Below are 16,990 nucleotides of genomic sequence, written 5' to 3' on the forward strand. Positions count from 1 at the left end.
GGCGGACTCGAGCGGGGAGGGGCATTACCTCAGTGGTGTGACGGGTAATTTTACCTTAACTTCGTGAGAATTGGAAAAAGATTTACTGCTCTACTAAAATAAACTTAAACCATAATTTACTTTATAGAGTTAGGTATTTTGAAAATTAATGGAGCTAAGATGATGTGACATTATTTGGGCTTGAACGTAGGGAAGAGGCCACTGGTGTGAAGAAATCCATCGAGAACGAAGGGCGTTGAGCCGGCAGAACAATGCTGACCGAGCACATGAGATGCAGTTTCCGTGGACGCGCGCAGCACACGGCAGACATACCAAGATAATGCGCACTTTTAAGGTCCCTTCAATTCGGATTATATGATTTCTATAGGAATTTTGTTTAGTTCCAGTCATTAGTATTTTTTTGGATAAAGTTGTTCGGGAAAGAGGGATGAAAGTTGTCAAATTCATATGGAATGCATTCCAATGGACCCAATTCCGTAGGAAAATAAACCTGAGCTCAAAACTTCATTTTCTTTCTACCGGTTGAAAAGTCCAACGCGTTCTCTTTACACTATCTCCTATTTTCTCCAAATTTATGTGTTCTTTTCATGTGAACCATCAAAGGCTATACTGATTGTGTGTTCTAAAATCCAGGATACTTCATTATACATGCTCTAAATGTGTGATGCGATAAAGAAATTTTATAAGGCAGACTCAACCCATGATGTATCACTGTAGCATGTGAATTGCTGCCTCTTCTGCCGGCATCACACTCCAGCAAAGGCAGTTTTATCTGCTACAGGGATTTGGCAACTGCAAATTTGCCGGCCACTCTTTCCTCTTGTATCACTGTTCATAGAGGATAACTGTGGACTCGAAAGGAGGGTGGGAGTAATGTAAAGTAAAAAATAGGATATCTATTGGAGATGAAAAAATAAAAAATACTATAATAGTATTAGAAATACTGTAATAGTATTATAGAGGATAAATTTTTAAAGTATCTGCTGGAGATGGTCTAAGAATACATTAGTGGTGGGTGCTCTGGTTAGCTCTTGCAGTTAATATGTTGAGGTAGGTTTGATTGTTGGGAGAACCGCTTTGGTTCTTTGAGAGAAATTGGGAATTGAACTATCAATTTAGACGGCGCCCTCTCATGTACCCAGTTTGACAGCGCAACAGATTTTGTGAGAATACGCCAAATGGAAGTAGGGTCGTCAGGTGGATTTGTTTAGTTTAACAAACTAGGTTTATAATCGCTGTTTCTTCAGGTTTGAGATGTAAGGCCAGTGCATCCTTGGACACGGGGTAGAAATTAGGAAAGTAAGGTGATCGTTTCAGTTGTAATTCTTTACACTGCGCAGCACTCGAGCTGCATACATAATCGGGAACTTTCTCTAAACAAATTAGAAAATTGGAAGTTGTCAGGAATTCAGGATACATCATCATGTGCACGTACATTTTTTGAGACAAATTGACAACAAACTGATCAGAAAGAACTGAGCTGACGCATGAATGGAATCAGGACCCAGAATGGCCGGCATTGTAGAACCAAGGAGCTTGTCTGTCCTCAAGACTAGACCACTTACGATACTATACTAGCGCCGAAATAGGTGACGAACAGCGCCGCGAGCATGAGCAAGTACGCCACCGCCTGATCGATTGCCTTTGCGTCGACCATCCGTGCCGTTGCCGCCGCCGCGGCGGGCTTGTCCTGCGCCATGGATAGCTGCATGAGCCCCGAGAAGAAGAAGGCGGTGAACAGCAGCAGGTACACCTTCAAGGCCGCCATCTTCGCTGTACTAGCTCGAGTTATCGTGGCCGGACAAGAACGGAAGAATCTGAATAATGTGGTGCTATCTAGGCTCTTTGATGTCTTTAATTTGGTGATACAAAAGGAAGTGGTGCGTATATATAGTGGCAGAACAGCCAAGGGCCAAGGAGTGATGGAACTGCCAGTGTGCTTCTTTTGATCAGGACTTGAGGAAAATTTGAAGTTTGAAGAGGTGATCATGAATCGGTCAATCTGTCCGTCTGGCTCGGCAGGATTGACTGACAGTTGAAACATTTTTCTCGTCATGTGTGAGCAGCTTTTGATATGCATGCTACCATCGGATTAACTACCCAGGCCGGTTTCTTGGCAGCACGATGGCTGCCGAATTTCTGTCTCAGCCATCTTGTCCCTACTTTTGCACGATCTGCATGAGTTCAGTTCAGAGCGCGTGAGATGACATTGTGGAAGCAGGTCGTGAATGGGATAGTTTGCAGAAACGTTCAGGAAACAGCAGCGCTATAAAACTGCTGAGCAATGTTGACCGGGCCCCGAATGCCGTATTGCCATTCATGCACACGGCAATCGCAGTACGTTGTGTACTTATTTGAGGGCCCAGAAGAATATGTGTTACATAGACAACAGTAGTGCCCCTTGTTACAAAAGGAGCCCGACACCAAAATACGATTGTGGAAGCTTTTCTATGTGGAAAGCACTTTTCAAGTACAATTTTTATATTTCCTGACAAGATACTATGGAAATTGATGATAATGCAAGATAAATTATCGATTGGAGTCTTGTCATGTACAAAGTGCGGTATATTTTTACCAGAGGGGGAGCACCGAACAATTTGCTTCTATGCTCTTGCGAACCTGAGAAATGCAAATTTTAGATCACATTGAAGGTTTGGTTTTTACTTATTAATAGTACTTAGACTAACGTGAGGTGCAGAAGTGGCAAGGAGGGGATAAAAAAATCAAACCAGTGTCATGAAAAAAAAAAGTCATTTTTTTATGGCACATTAAGGAAAACATTATCCTTCAGCAGCGTATGTAGGAGTTTTCTCATAAATTAGTGGCCTGCCGCCGCCGAATTGACTAAAGCTGCACCAAGAGACCAGCGGCTTTGGTCGTGGTCCGCTTTGGAAGTCGGAGCTACTGTGTTCTTTGCGATGAGCTGAGCAGTTGATTGGCACCAGAAGCTGCTATTGTAGATCTGTGCTGAGTGATTGAACCGGTGTCAGTTGTAGTTGATTCGGTGTCGATCTGTAATTGATCAGTTGTATGATTTTTTACCCCGGTTTCACTCAATCAATTCTTTTCTAATATAAATCGACAATATTCGTGCTGTCCTTTCAAAAAAAAACAGTGGCCTGCGAGCTCTAACTTTTTTATCAACCAAACGAGTCGACCTGCCATTTCTATGTACTCGCATAACAATCCATGCTCATAAATAGGGAGAAAAACGTTTCAGACAAAGTAAAAAAACGGCCATTAAGCATCCCCAGATGAACTCCCTTTCCATTTAATCCGCCATTAATCTCCTTCTGGTAACTCCCATTAACACAATAAAACAAAGAAATGGCACCACCATTCACGAGTCTTGTTTAGTGGCATTTCACGTTCCTCATTCATTTGCCGGCACCCCTTCACAGGGGATAGATGAAATGGAAGATGGCAGGAAGAGAACCAAGCTGCGCAAATCCTTGCAGCACTACCTCTCCAAGAAGCTCAAGAAGATCCCTCCAATACACATCCCCAGCTCACATATTCCGGCAGGCATCACCAGCTCGCGACTCCTCAACACCTGCAGGTTCCCGAGAACCCCGTCGCTGGACTTGGACGGCGATCACGCTGCCGCCACCGCCGACCAGAACGGCAAGGACCAGGCGGCGACACTCTCCGACGTCGACCGCTTCCTCTTCGACAACTTCCGGTCCCTCTACATCCATGACGACAACAACGTTCCATGCTTCCCATCATCGCCAGGCACATCCACGTCACTCGTCGAGGTGACACAACCAACAGCAGAGACATCATCTTCATCTGACTCAGTTGCAGAAGACATCAAGGAAGCCAGACCAGGTGAGCAAAGCGGCGACAATGCGGCCATAGTGGTGTTCTCCATGGACCCTTACACAGACTTCCGGAGGTCCATGCAGAACATGATAAAGATGCACCATGGTCGCATATCTCAGCCGTTGGACTGGGACTTCCTGGAGGAGCTACTTTTCTACTACCTGCAGCTCAATGATCAAGCTGTGCACAAGCACATTCTCAAGGCCTTTGTTGACCTGACTGCTGGAACTCACATGGGCAGTCCTGCCCGTGGAAAAGCCCAGTGGGCTGACAAGAGCGTTAGGAGTAGGAAATATCATTAGGACGGTAATTATCACTTCAGGAATGGTACAATCCAAAGTGACAAATATTTCCATAGCACAAATATTGACGTTGCCAGGCTATGTAACATGATTACCTGATAAATGCAGCATCATGCAAAAAGAGCTGCCCATAAAAACGCTGCAAGGCTAACATTGTAGAAATGCTGGTGACAAATCTATCAGAAAAGCTTGAAACACATCACTAATGCTGGAATCAACAGGTTTTGTAGGTCGGCAGTTGAGAATGTTTATTAAATTAACTTGGACCAGAACCAATTAGTAGAATTTAGGATTGTTACTATTTACATTCTATTAATTTACAGTTGACGGTCCATACACTGATACACACCTCCATTACCCATAACTTACAGAATACAGACTATTTGCGTCAAACCTGTAAATTCAGATGATACTGATTAGTAAACAAGACTACCAGGTCAATCAGTCACTTACAACTATGCCATCACGACTTTAAAACCTTACATTCATCTTTGATGAGTCCCATGGTTCCTCTTAATGCCATACATTCAGAGCGTTTTGGGCTTGCTGTTCAAGGGTACAGATATGAAACAGGAAGCAAACAAGAAGCGCATGCTGCTTTTCACCCCTCAAGTTTCCGAACTTCATCTGCAGATGCAAAAGGTAATCAGACACTCAAATAATCATATCAAACTGTAGAAGATAATTGATAAAGGGGAAAATGGGCAATACAGATTTTAGACTATGTATATTTGAGCAACATGGAGATAAAAAGAGGAAGGTAGCTAGTTAATCCTTCAAACAGTTTTACAGCATATCCAAACGATACTGTAATGATTAATGAATGATATATAATTATAGCAAGAGAGGCTCATGACATTCTGCATTTTAACAAGAAAGTGTCAAAAGATATATCATCCTGTTGTTTCTTGATTGACATATCAAACAGCGTACTTCTGTTACCTAGAAGGCATAATTCCAATTGTTAAGAGAACAAAATGCCACACAGCCACAAATATGTAACGGCTGAATGAAATACGGCACTGGTTCTGAAAATTTATTGTCTATATTCAATAAGCAAAAACCAGCCACTCTGAAGTTTGATCGTATGAATAAATAAGTAGAAAGCCTGCAATTCATTGTGACAAAAAAACAGAACGGCTTTGAATCAGTCAAAGGAACTCAATAGACTTTTTATTTTTCAGGAGAATAAAAATTATTCATGTTGGCATGAACATTAAGGATGCAGGATTGTGGAATGTTGGCCCAATGGGAACTAGAGCTTAGATTGTAACCAAAAAAAAGTATAGGAGGCCTGCAATTATTGCCAGATACGAAAAAAATTGATCACTGTATTTGGAAAGGGCACTGGATATTCTGCTTATGTGCTTACCAAGCTTAAACTGAGTTTGTTGTCCATTTCTTATCCTCACATGCCATAAGTGCCATATCACATTCTAAAAATAATTGCATGCACCTCAAGAATGTGAGCATATTCTGTTGACAAATAGTTATGTATTGATCATAATCAGCATTGCAATTATCACTTAATAAAATACGAAACAACAATAACAGAGTAGATATGCCTTTAAACATGAGCATCGGATCGTCATCATGTACTAGAAACAGAATATCTTCGGACAAGCTGCTCGTATAATGGAAGATGATTCTTAGGAACAAAAACCCTGAACCTGTATGCAAAAGAGAATGGCATCAGGTATAAACAAAGGTGCAATAACGTAAGAGAACAAACAGCAAAATGAAGGGCCAATATTCGTGGTAGTGCCAATAAATGTGAAGTTACCCCTCAAGAAGTTGAAGTCTCCCTGGAGGAAAAAAGCTTTGCTATTCCTTCAAGTGAGCCTTTGATGTGCATAGTTTTCAATTTTAAGGCCTCCATAAAGTCAACAAACTCTCTGTACTCTGCTCCACTGAGCTTTTCTCAAACCTAGTAAAAATATCAAAATTGAAGGAATACTATTATCTCATGCACATAGCGCAAAGATTAACATATTAACAACATAGCACTTATTCTGCAAAACACTAGACGGAATCAAATGTCAGTGAAGAGCAGCATACCAACTTCAAGAAGGCTGGCCCAGAATTAGATTCCTGGCCTTCAGATTTTTCCCGGATAGTCTCATTCTTTTCACATGCTTGTTCGGTGGTACTTTTCTTTGATTGAAGCATAGATCGTTCACCTTGGTATCTGGCCAAAGCTATTGACTCAACATTTTGTGGCAATTTTGAGGAAACATCACCAGAGCAAATAGCATCTTTGGATCTGTCCATTATTTTAGCTTTCTTTAGACCTAAAGACTTGAAGGTATGTTCCTTCAGATGTCCATGAGTATCAGCAGTCAAATCAACAACCAGAGTATCATGCGGCAGTTGGTCTTCAGAGAAGAGCTGTGACATGGATGTAAAGTTGTGCTTCATAGAAAAGGTGGAACGATTGGCAGGAGTGGTCTGAGCCAACTTCATAAAGTTACTTCTTCTCGTGGTCAGATTTACTGATAGTGTAGTTTGTGGGTGTTCATTTTGTGCACTGGCAGCCTAGCAGAAGAAACAAAAGCATCTGTAAGTGCCAGAGAATTAAATAAAATATTGACCATCTACGTTGATGCAAGGGATTTACCAAATCTGATAGAGATTCTTGAGGCATGCATTTGTTTGTAAGCTGTGTTATACTATCTGCATGTAACAACATTTTCGCAATAAGATTGAAATAAAAATTAATTAATATATTCAGTGTACACGTGAACCTGCATACAAAAAAAAAAAGATCAAAACATATAAAGAAGTTCATCACAAGATTAAAAACTAGATCCTTACCGTTGCAATCTGTTTGTTTTAGCTTTACAGGATCTAAAGAAGCTTTATCTCCAAAAAAATCGGGTCAATCCTTGGACTACTTCCCCATACTTTGAGTAGCACTGCAGGAAGAGTATAAGCATAGTAAAGATACCAGCAAAGAGCATTGCAGGAAGACAATCAACAAATGCACCTTTATATGAGGTTGAAGCCAATACGACATCTGAGATTGATAACTTGGCCATGCAAACCTATAACCAACATGCAATGTCAAGAAGCTCTGTTATTTCAAAGTTCTAGTTTTTCCGAAGAAGTTTGATGGAAACAAGTAATCTGATCACATATGGTTCAAGATGGAAAAGCTATTGGAGATAACCACATGATCCTTAAAATTTCATAGGTTACTTTGACCTTAGGTCACAAAATGCAACAACTATTTTTAGATTTTCAGAGTGTTGATCCTTTTTCCGTGTCACTCTAGTGATTGCAACATGGAGCCTAAACTATTAATGTGCTGATACAGCATACATGAATAACAGAAGAAATACGTAAAGTACTAAAGTGAACACAGAATGTAGACATAATTATTCTGCTGTTATTCCAGTGGGAAGTCTTGCAGAAAACCAACAATATTTAGATTCCTTTCTTAGAGGTTTATGATTAGGCTTAGACCTTTCGTCACAATAAATAATAGCTCCATAATCCTGGCAATGTCTGATAACACGTCCAACGGCCTGATTGACAGCCCTTGCTGTTTGTTGCACATACCATTCCTCTCCTGTCAACGTCTACAAAACAATCACAAGATTATTTTTGTAAATGATCAACAAAGGAATGCTCAACAATTCACTACAGAATTCTTTCTAACCTTTGTGTTCTTATTAGATGGTGTGCCCTGCTTATCCAAATACTCATGCTTGAGCCAAACCTGGAACAGACAAAAAGGACAAATGCACAATTTACTAAAGGAAAATAGCAATTACTCTAGCTGGAAGCCAGTAAAAAAACTCATAAAAATTAAAAGGGAAGGAAGGAAAAAAATAGTTTGTCTGAATAAAAAATTAAAAAGTGATGGCAAAAAATACATCAGACTTAATAGCTATAGCATGAATTCAACGTATCCATAAATCCAGTGAAGTATGTACGTGAATACTATGCATGAACCCAGCCCAACATACAAAGCCACCTAAACTGAATATTCTGGTACAAAATTACCAGTGCAAAATGCTAAGACAGGAAGATAGCAAAAGGGGACATTATTCCCTTTTAATAAAATTATAGGTGGACAATAACACACCATGCAGCTAGAATCTTTTTCCTGTTTCACTAATAGCTCCCTGTTACTAAACTTGGAAACAAACCTTCGGATCAATTGGGGTAGCGAAAGGCACTCCAGTAACTATTACTGCCCTCCCAACACGGTCAGCAAAATCAAGACTCTCACTAACCTGCACAAGTGCAAAATACATAAATGAGGGAGCGCACCTTTAAGGTTAGCCAAAAAGCAACAATTTAAAAGTGATAGTCCCAACTTATTAATACATATGTCCTTTGGTCCTTCTAATAACCCTTCGATTTATTTACTTAGTTGTTTAATTACATCCAGTGGCAGGGAGAGGGAGCTGGCAAGGCCCCCCTGGTACTCCATAAATTGGCACTAGAACCCTCTAGTTTATAGACTTTTTTTGTTCAAGAAGTACAGTATTGGCACCTGCCATCAAATTAAACTGTGTGCATAAATTTACATTGTCTATTAGCATTACAGCAGTTCATAGACTTACTATATGCTGTTGAACATTTTCTTTCAACACACACAATATGACTGAATATAAGAATTATAATAAGCAAATAGCTTGATCAAGACTCGCAAAAGAATCATTTAACTCGAGAACATAGAAAGTGGAAAACTAAAATCTACTAAAGTTATAATTATAAACTTATAATAGAAAGCAAAGGAAGCTGTTGGAATGCAAAGAACAAACTTTGCCATGGCAAACTGCAAAAAATATTGCCCCAGAAGTGGAAGAATCTCGTAATTTGGCTGCATAACCCTGCAAATCAAATGGCTGACGATTACACGAGCATATGAAGAGTTAAAGAATTCAAGCGGCAACTAGTAAAACATTTCATAACCTCGATTGCACTTGGAAAGTTTGATGACTGCCTAGGCTCTATAATTGGCTGCTTGTGCTTACAGATTCGCTGCCAAATTGTATTCTCATCCACTGAATTTGAATGGTTCTGTAAGAGATTAAAATTATAAGTGCCCAAAGATAAGTACTTCAAACGATTAGAATAACTAGTTGGAAATTGAGAATACCCTATTTTTCCAGAACTCAACACACTTGTCCATCATAGAATATGAAGGTAAGAAAACAAGGAGTCCATCTGGCACAATGCGTGCAAAGTTAACTGCAAAATGAGCACATCTGTCAGCAGAGCTCTTTTGGAATACAAGCAGCTGCATACTGTTATTAATGGCCTACCTATAGCAGTACCCAATTCTTGTTTATATTGTATAGTCTCACGAGTCTGATAAGAAGAATTAAGTGCATGTCCAGATGGGCCCACAGGCACAACTCCAACCCAGATTTGGTCTGGAGAAATGACATGAGGATTCTCTAGTCTAACTGGAAATTCACTGGATTCATGGAAAAAATATTATCTCGACAGTCAACATCAAATAGAAAAGTCAGAATAAATAATTAACCAGCACAGCTTCAAGTCAATGATTAAGTGAATAGAACAAAAATAGTTTTACTTACAGGTTTAGTTCCATGGCTAGTGAGTCCAAGGGAGATAAAGTTCCAGAGGTTAATAATCGAGCACACACACAACTTAAGAAATTCTTCCATAGCCAACCCTGGGTTAAAACTTAAAACACCACCAACTAAGGGTCCTTGAAGACTTACCTGGGAATACAAGAGAATTGTAGATAGTTAAATATATGGTTGTTCAGTTGCTGAAGAGACTAACTAAAGTGAACTTTGGGATGACAAAAATGTAACTTTTCCATATTTTTATGATTTTAAGGAACTGTATCTGAAGGGAGTCAGTGAAGTTATTCTATGCATGCAGTTTAGAATTGAGCAATGAACTGTCTCAAGTGTAACACACTTTCCCTTTAAATAATCAGCTAAATCCGAACGAAATCAGTGAGGTAATACTATGCATGCAGTTAATACTGATCAATGAACTCTATCAGGGATTACATATGTTTTCCTTAAAATAATGAACACACATGTTAGACCATCTCCAACCATATTCCCTTCACTTCGTTCCCTTCCTGATTCCCCTCTCCGTTCTCATGTCCTTTATTTTCCCTCATCTCCAACAGCTTCCTTTGGAAGGGATTCCTGAAGAGAAAAGAAAGAGAATCCTAGGGTGGAGGGAAGACCATCCCCAAGGGAGTCCCTTCGCGGACAAGAATCCCTTTGCGAAGGGATTTTCATTCCCTTCAGCGTTCCAATGGTTTCCTTTCACAGTTCCCGTCATGAAGGGATTCTCAACGCTATTTCCTCCAGGACGGGATTCTCTCTCCTTTCCTTTTACGAATCTCTTCGAAGGGAAGCTATTGGAGATGAGAGAAAATAAAGGGAACGAGAACAGAAAGGTGAATCAGGAAGGAAACGAAATGAAGGGAATATGGTTGAGGATGGTCGAATAGGAGAGAAAATCCCTTTGTGGATGGAACCGTAAAGGAAAACTGTTGGAGTGCTGAAGGGAACGAGAATCCCTTCGCGAAAGGAACGGAACTCGCGAAGGGAAGCCGTTGGAGATGGTCTTAGGCTACTCCCAATGCTCCACCTTGGCTTATGTCTTAGATATTAAATGCACGTCCACATAGGATGAAATATGATGTGGCAAGCAATTAAATGAGGAAAGAGAAGGAGTTGGTGTCTTATGGAAGAAACAAGCTACACTTGAAATCCAAGAGACAAGAAACAACCAAATATGCACTGGGAGATAGGTAGTGTCCTTGGTACATGTTCTCGCATTTATATATTGATCATAAAAAGCTCTCTAGATACAAGCTATAGACATTATGCATTGGGAGGGTTGTTTTTTAGCATGTATTTCTTGTATTCTCTCTCCTCTAAGAACTAGCTATAGACATCATTTGGAGTGGCCTTACAGGTCAACTTTGAACTTACCTAGAACTTTCAATGCATCTCCAGATGCTTGTTGAGACTCGTTCACATGAAACTGGAAAAAAAAAAGATTGAGCATGGTTGTAAGACTATAAAATTTTCAGTGAAGCATGAAAGCTTATGCTGCAAAGTATGTAATGAGGGTTGGATGACAAGAGTAAAAGGGAAGTCGAAATTGTGGAGAGGCATGGATGTAACATAAATGGATAAACACCCAATGAAAACGAACAGAGAAACACAGTTAAAGAGAAACTTACTCGATAATATTTTGCATGGTTTTGACTACCGCACCTAAAAATTATGTCTAACATGTCCCTAATTGATTCCAATCTAGACACCGTGGCCTTTGCCTTGACCCCTGGTCCAGTTTCAGCGAAATTTCCTAAATATGCAGGGACAAAACGAAGTTACTGAACTACTTTGCATGATAAATCCAAATATTTATTGAAAGGTCAATGTGTTTGACTAAAATAACACAATAGTGCTCCAAAAGGACAACTTTGTTCTCACTAATCATTAAGAGTATTAGTGTATCGCAATAGAAAGAATGATAACAGAAAAATATCAATTACCTTCCTCTAGCAGCAGAGAAGCGCTATCGATTGTCTCAATTAGTTTTTTGGATGTTTCAGACGTAATATTCAGTTCAGAGAGAAATTCCTATATGTAACTCCCAGCTTTTGTGTAGCCCAACTCCTTGGATTCAATTACCAGCCCACTAATTTTTTTCTCAAGTGCCATTAAAAGAGCTGAAAAAGAGAAGCCTTGATTATTACCAAGAGGTAGATGGGTCTCCAAAATCATCAAAGTGAAAGTACAAGCTTCCCACATAAGAACAAAAAGAAGATATAGGAGTACAGGACCATATGAATGAGTACGACTCAGAGATGCTGCAAGAATTTTGGTTCACCTTTGAGGATTGCATAATTTTCAGGGTCAAATTGTTTATCAGCCGAATTTTCAAAGGACCTCTTTGCTGAACACAATTTGATGCATTCCTGAGCTTCCACAACACAGGAAGTGAGGTTGTTAGGATGTAAGTCAAAAGAGGCTGCATCTGCACATATGCTCTCCTGCATAAAAGAGTTATTGCAAATTAAGGCTAAAGTATAGATGTTTTTACAGTTGGAATCCTCAATATTTAAGGCTATAGTATTGAGAGAGTACAATACTAAAATTAAACAGATACTACAAATCTAAAATAACTCTGGATAAAAGGAAGGAGAAGAGTGTGCATTTCCTTACCAAGTTGTGTGCTTCATCAAATATAAGTACTGCATTGTCCCATGGTATGCCAGTTAAGGAACGACGATTTCCCGGATCAATAAGATAGTTGTACGGAGCAAACAAGATATCAACCAACTTTGAAAGTTCCCGGGAGATGTAATATGGGCACCTAAAATGATATAGAAAAAAGATATCACTAGTGGGTCAGGAAGATTCATAAGCATGCTTCATGCTTGCTGTTATGATCTACAGGAATGGAAATTAAGGCGAACAAAATATGAGACTTACGGGCCATTAGGTTTCCCGATATTAACCAAATCTTCAATGTCAAAGGGCTCGCTCCCAAGGTCAGTGTTATTTCTCATGTACTCTGCAAGAAGTGCCATTCATGTGCAACATGTGTTTAATTGACGATAGATTTTTAAAAAAAAAGGTAAAACTATGTACCTAAAGGTGGGAAGGGGAAGAAAGGTAGATAGCACAAAAGTATTCAACCAGCACAAAACAATACAAAATCCCACTTCAAGAGTCATTAGTAAAAATGAATTATAAATTACAGCATTCAGAGCAAAATACTTTGTATCAATCAAAACGGATCAGAGTACAGGCAATAATGTGGGCATGCATGTTTCTTATGGTTGCTGTTTATTTTCGTGTACAGATTCAATTTAAGTACTATGAATGTATCTAACAAGGAAGACTTCCATTGCAATTACCAGCAACAAGGTTATTATGACGGCACTGGCGTTTCTTGCAGAGGTAGTGGCAGGCATTGTTCTGTGCTCTTCAACGGAGTGTTCTCACTTCATCATGGATGCACATCTGCTCACGGGAGCCCAGCACTGCCATTTTTGGCCTGTGAAATGTATCAAACCAACTATGAACAGTCGGAGGGCACTGCCATTTTTGGTCTGTGAAATGTATCAAACCAACTATGAACAGTCGGAGGTTACGAGATCATTCAAGCTACAACTGCAGCTACTGAAGACATTTCCAGCCTTCGGCAACACGCCTTCCTTAGAAACTACATAAGAGTGTAAGGTGCGGCACAATTAGCTCTCCAATAGAACAAAGCAATGAACAACAAATGTGTTTGCTCATCTATCGAGCTTGACCTGTAACTGGTGGCCTTGAGCTCCTTGATGACCTGCCTGAGCTGGCCGTGCGTCCGGGAGGTGTAGATGATCACGGGGTACCGCGACTGCTGCTGCGATGCAGACTCCCCTGATTGCTGGCTACAGGACGGCTGGCTCCCTCCGCCGCCGCGCCCACCCCGCAGGAACTCACCGAAGAAGCGGCGCCATGCGAGCGACGCGCACAGCAGGCACAGCGTCTTCCCCGTCCCCGTGGGGCTCTCCAGCAGCGCGTTCTTCCCCTGTCCTGCTGGAGTTCTTCCCTTGTCCATCGATCCGGCGGGGCAACGCGAACGCGAAGCAGTCAGAATCCGAGCGAAATTTTGGGGCGCGTGAATGGCGCAGGGCGGGTAGGGTTTAGCGCGAGGGACTGGGGGTTTGGGGGTGGGGGGATTGGTTACCTGTTGCAGGGACTCGAGGACGCGCTTCATGTAGGTGATCTGACAGTCGTAGGCGTCGAAGGGGAAGTCGACGTCGACGCCGCGGATGGTGTAGACTGGCATTGCGGCGGCGGTGGCGATGGCGGGAGGAGGAGTGGGCGGGAATGGGGGGAAAGCTTGCGGGGGAAGGACGCGTGCAAACGGTCGGCGTTGCACGAACGGTTGCCGTCTTACTGAGTCGCTCTTGTGCGTGTGCCGTGAAAGGTGCGGTGATTGAGAAAATTCTTTATTTGGCATCGAGCATAGGATAATTTTCTTTGTGTTATCTCTCCTATTTAAAAAAAGAGCAAAAAAGTCTCACGTCTTGTGGGCCCCACACTTGCGACCTGAGTCACACCTGTTGTGACGGGCTCACCTGAGTCCCGCGCGTAGCTCACACATTGTCTGTAGGACGCCACCCGCTCGATTCCAGGCTGCTCGCCCCTTCGTCCGCCTGTTCGCACGTATCGGGAAACAAATCCGCTCCCTCCCCTTCCTCCAAATCTCCACCCCCAATTCTAGAACTCACGTTTTGTTCCCAAATCAAACGCTGCCGCACCACTCTGCCGAACGATTCTGCGTCACGAGAAGGGCTTCTCGCGATGTTGAAGACGGTGGCAAGGTCCCTGTCCCCCGGCCCAATGCTCGATCCATCAGTGGAGGTGACGGTGGCATCGTCGCAAAGAGCTTCATGGCGCTGACCATCTCAGCTACCTCCATGGCCGTCGCGGCGTCACGAGAAGGTCCTCGGGGAGCGTAACAACGACCTATCGTACCAATAGTAGCACTACCACCTCGTATCGCGCCCTTATCCTTCTCCATCTCTTGGTTGAGATGGATCGCCAGATCTGATGGAGATCGGCGCCCAGGGCTACCATCCCCGGATTTGGTTGAGATAACGGCAATTCCATTGAGCTCCACCAAACCACCAAGGGGGCCAACGGTGTCTCGTCCCCATGGAGGTTGAGATTAAACTCGTCCTCCCTGACGTCACCGTGCAGCGCGACCTCTCCTCCTTCTTCGACGCCGTCACGCCCACTCCGCCGTAACTGTGGGTGCTCCAGGACCGCTTTTACGACCCTCACAATCATGCTCTATGCCCCTCGACTGCACGGTCGCCCTCGTCCCTAATCATCTGGCTCGCCGCTGGCCAATACAGAGTCAGCGTGATGTCAAGCCGTACGTCTGCCTCAGTGGCAGTTCCTTCTATGCTTGTTGTGTACGAGCTTGAGGAGGACGGCGAGGGGCTTGGGCTCAATGGTTGTGATGTTGCTGTCATGGGTGTATTCTTCGCCTTTCGCGCTCTGTTTCTTTTCTGCATCCCGTGCGCTCTCAAGGACCACAGAAGTAGCAACTCCAATTATGAATGTATGCTCCCTCTCGACTCAATTTGTCTCAAGCAAAATTAGGCTAAATTCTGCCCTAGATTTCTCCTTTTCTGTATGCACAATCTTGCTCACTACCTGTTTACTCAAATGCCCCTATACTGAGAACGTAACACTCTTTAATTTACATACTACAACTTTGATTCTTGTTTAGTAGACCTATGTACTTATTTGTATAAATCATCACGAGTTGATGATGAGTTGAAGGTTCTTGAATGTAACACAACTAGGTAAAGGAGTAGCTTCCTGTAATCATGTGGGATTCATGCTAATTACCAAGGCTATTGCAGTTTACTGTGCCCACTTGAAGATACTAACATGAACAGGCATGACAAGAAGACTACAAATGGAAAGCATTTGGCATGAGTAACAATTCCAATCACCAGCTCAAGTCCATCCGCTACAAGCCTGGGGCGCCAACGTGCACTTCAAGCACTATAGGGAGCCCCGCAATCTGAAGGTAACAATGTTTACTATCTCTTCTCTCTCTCTACCAAGCACCACTTTCAAGTTTTCTTGACTTGTTTTGAATCACATCTTTAGATCTGGTTGGATATTGTTGTTGCAGGAGTACAAGCAGAGACCGAACTAGACTAGGATTGTGTTCTAAGCAGCTCCAGCAGCGCCCGCAAAAGCGAGCCGCAACATTGTGTTGACACATTTGCCGATCAGTGCGTGCGGCCAACGCCTCCGGCGGAAGCAATTTCGACCACTACAGGGATGCAGATGGAGTCGACCCAACACTGGCGATCAGCAAATTTACGGCACCCTCTCTCCTGTTGTCGGAGGATGAACTCCATAAGCGGGGATCCGGAGGGACCCCTTTGAGATTCGACCGGGGGATGATTGTTAATCTACCTCATACGTGAATTAATGAGAGTAAATGGGATGCAAGTGGGATGGATGATCGGATGCTAGTGGAAATAAATGCTCAGTGGATTTTAGACAGGTTCGGACCGTAAGGAGCGTAATACCCTACTCCTGTGTGTATGCTATAAATGCTTTGGGAATGCCTCTCTGAAGATCTCTTGTGTTACAAGGATTTCCGTCTAAGTCTAGAGCTTCGTTAGCTTATCTGCGTCTGTTGAGCTTCTTGAACTTGTCTTGATCTTCTCTAGCTCGTAAGACATGGTCCTGAAGAACCTCTATTCTGAAGCACTTGTCGATCTATTCTTCTCCGGGGCGCCCACCCCTTCTTATATCCCGTCAGGGCAGCCTGGCGTGCCCAGAAAGGATGGCGCGAGTCCCAAGACGCCATAAATGGAAAGCAACCATCATGGGCTGCAGCTTGATGTTACGGGGGTTGAAAATACGCCCCCGTCCAGTCCTGTCGTCATCATGCCGCTTTTCAGCGGATGCAACAGGGAGGGCCCACCGGGCAGCCACTGAGCAACCCCGCGTGCCCATCCGGTCAGAGCAAGCCTGACACAGCAGGGCGGTAGACGATATGCCTCGAGCCCTGCGACGATATCCCGAGGCGCGCCGGATGATGCGCGATGGGACCCGCTGCATTAAATGTCCCCATGCCTCCCTACCAGGCAGTGGCAGGGACTGACAGCAAGCGTGGGGGGAGTGGTTGGAAGTGACAGGCCACGCTCCCTCTTAAATGCAGCATCATGCCTCTCACCAATTGATACCTCACCGCTGAGCCCTTGTGGGGTCCACCGGCAAGGGACTTCTCAAGTCCTCGGGGAACTCTAGGTACTCGGGGACTACTGTTTATAGCCCTGAGCATTCTCTCCCCGATATGCCTTT

The 16,990-nt window shown here is 42.8% G+C and overlaps 1 protein-coding gene and 1 pseudogene across 1 annotated transcript; one reads left to right on the forward strand and one right to left on the reverse strand.

Annotated features, from left to right (window-relative positions):
* Positions 1 to 3,413: 3,413 nt before the first annotated feature.
* On the forward strand, positions 3,414 to 4,127 carry LOC133904520 (transcription repressor OFP14-like). Its single transcript, XM_062346019.1, has one exon. The coding sequence runs from the start codon at positions 3,414 to 3,416 to the stop codon at positions 4,125 to 4,127; it is 714 nt and encodes a 237-aa protein (XP_062202003.1).
* A 238-nt stretch (positions 4,128 to 4,365) lies between these two features.
* Positions 4,366 to 14,004, reverse strand: LOC133906031 (regulator of telomere elongation helicase 1 homolog; annotated as a pseudogene).
* Positions 14,005 to 16,990: the final 2,986 nt, after the last annotated feature.

This window comes from Phragmites australis, chromosome 2 (genome assembly GCF_958298935.1).
Source record: "Phragmites australis chromosome 2, lpPhrAust1.1, whole genome shotgun sequence".
In the NCBI taxonomy this organism is placed as follows: domain Eukaryota; kingdom Viridiplantae; phylum Streptophyta; class Magnoliopsida; order Poales; family Poaceae; genus Phragmites; species Phragmites australis.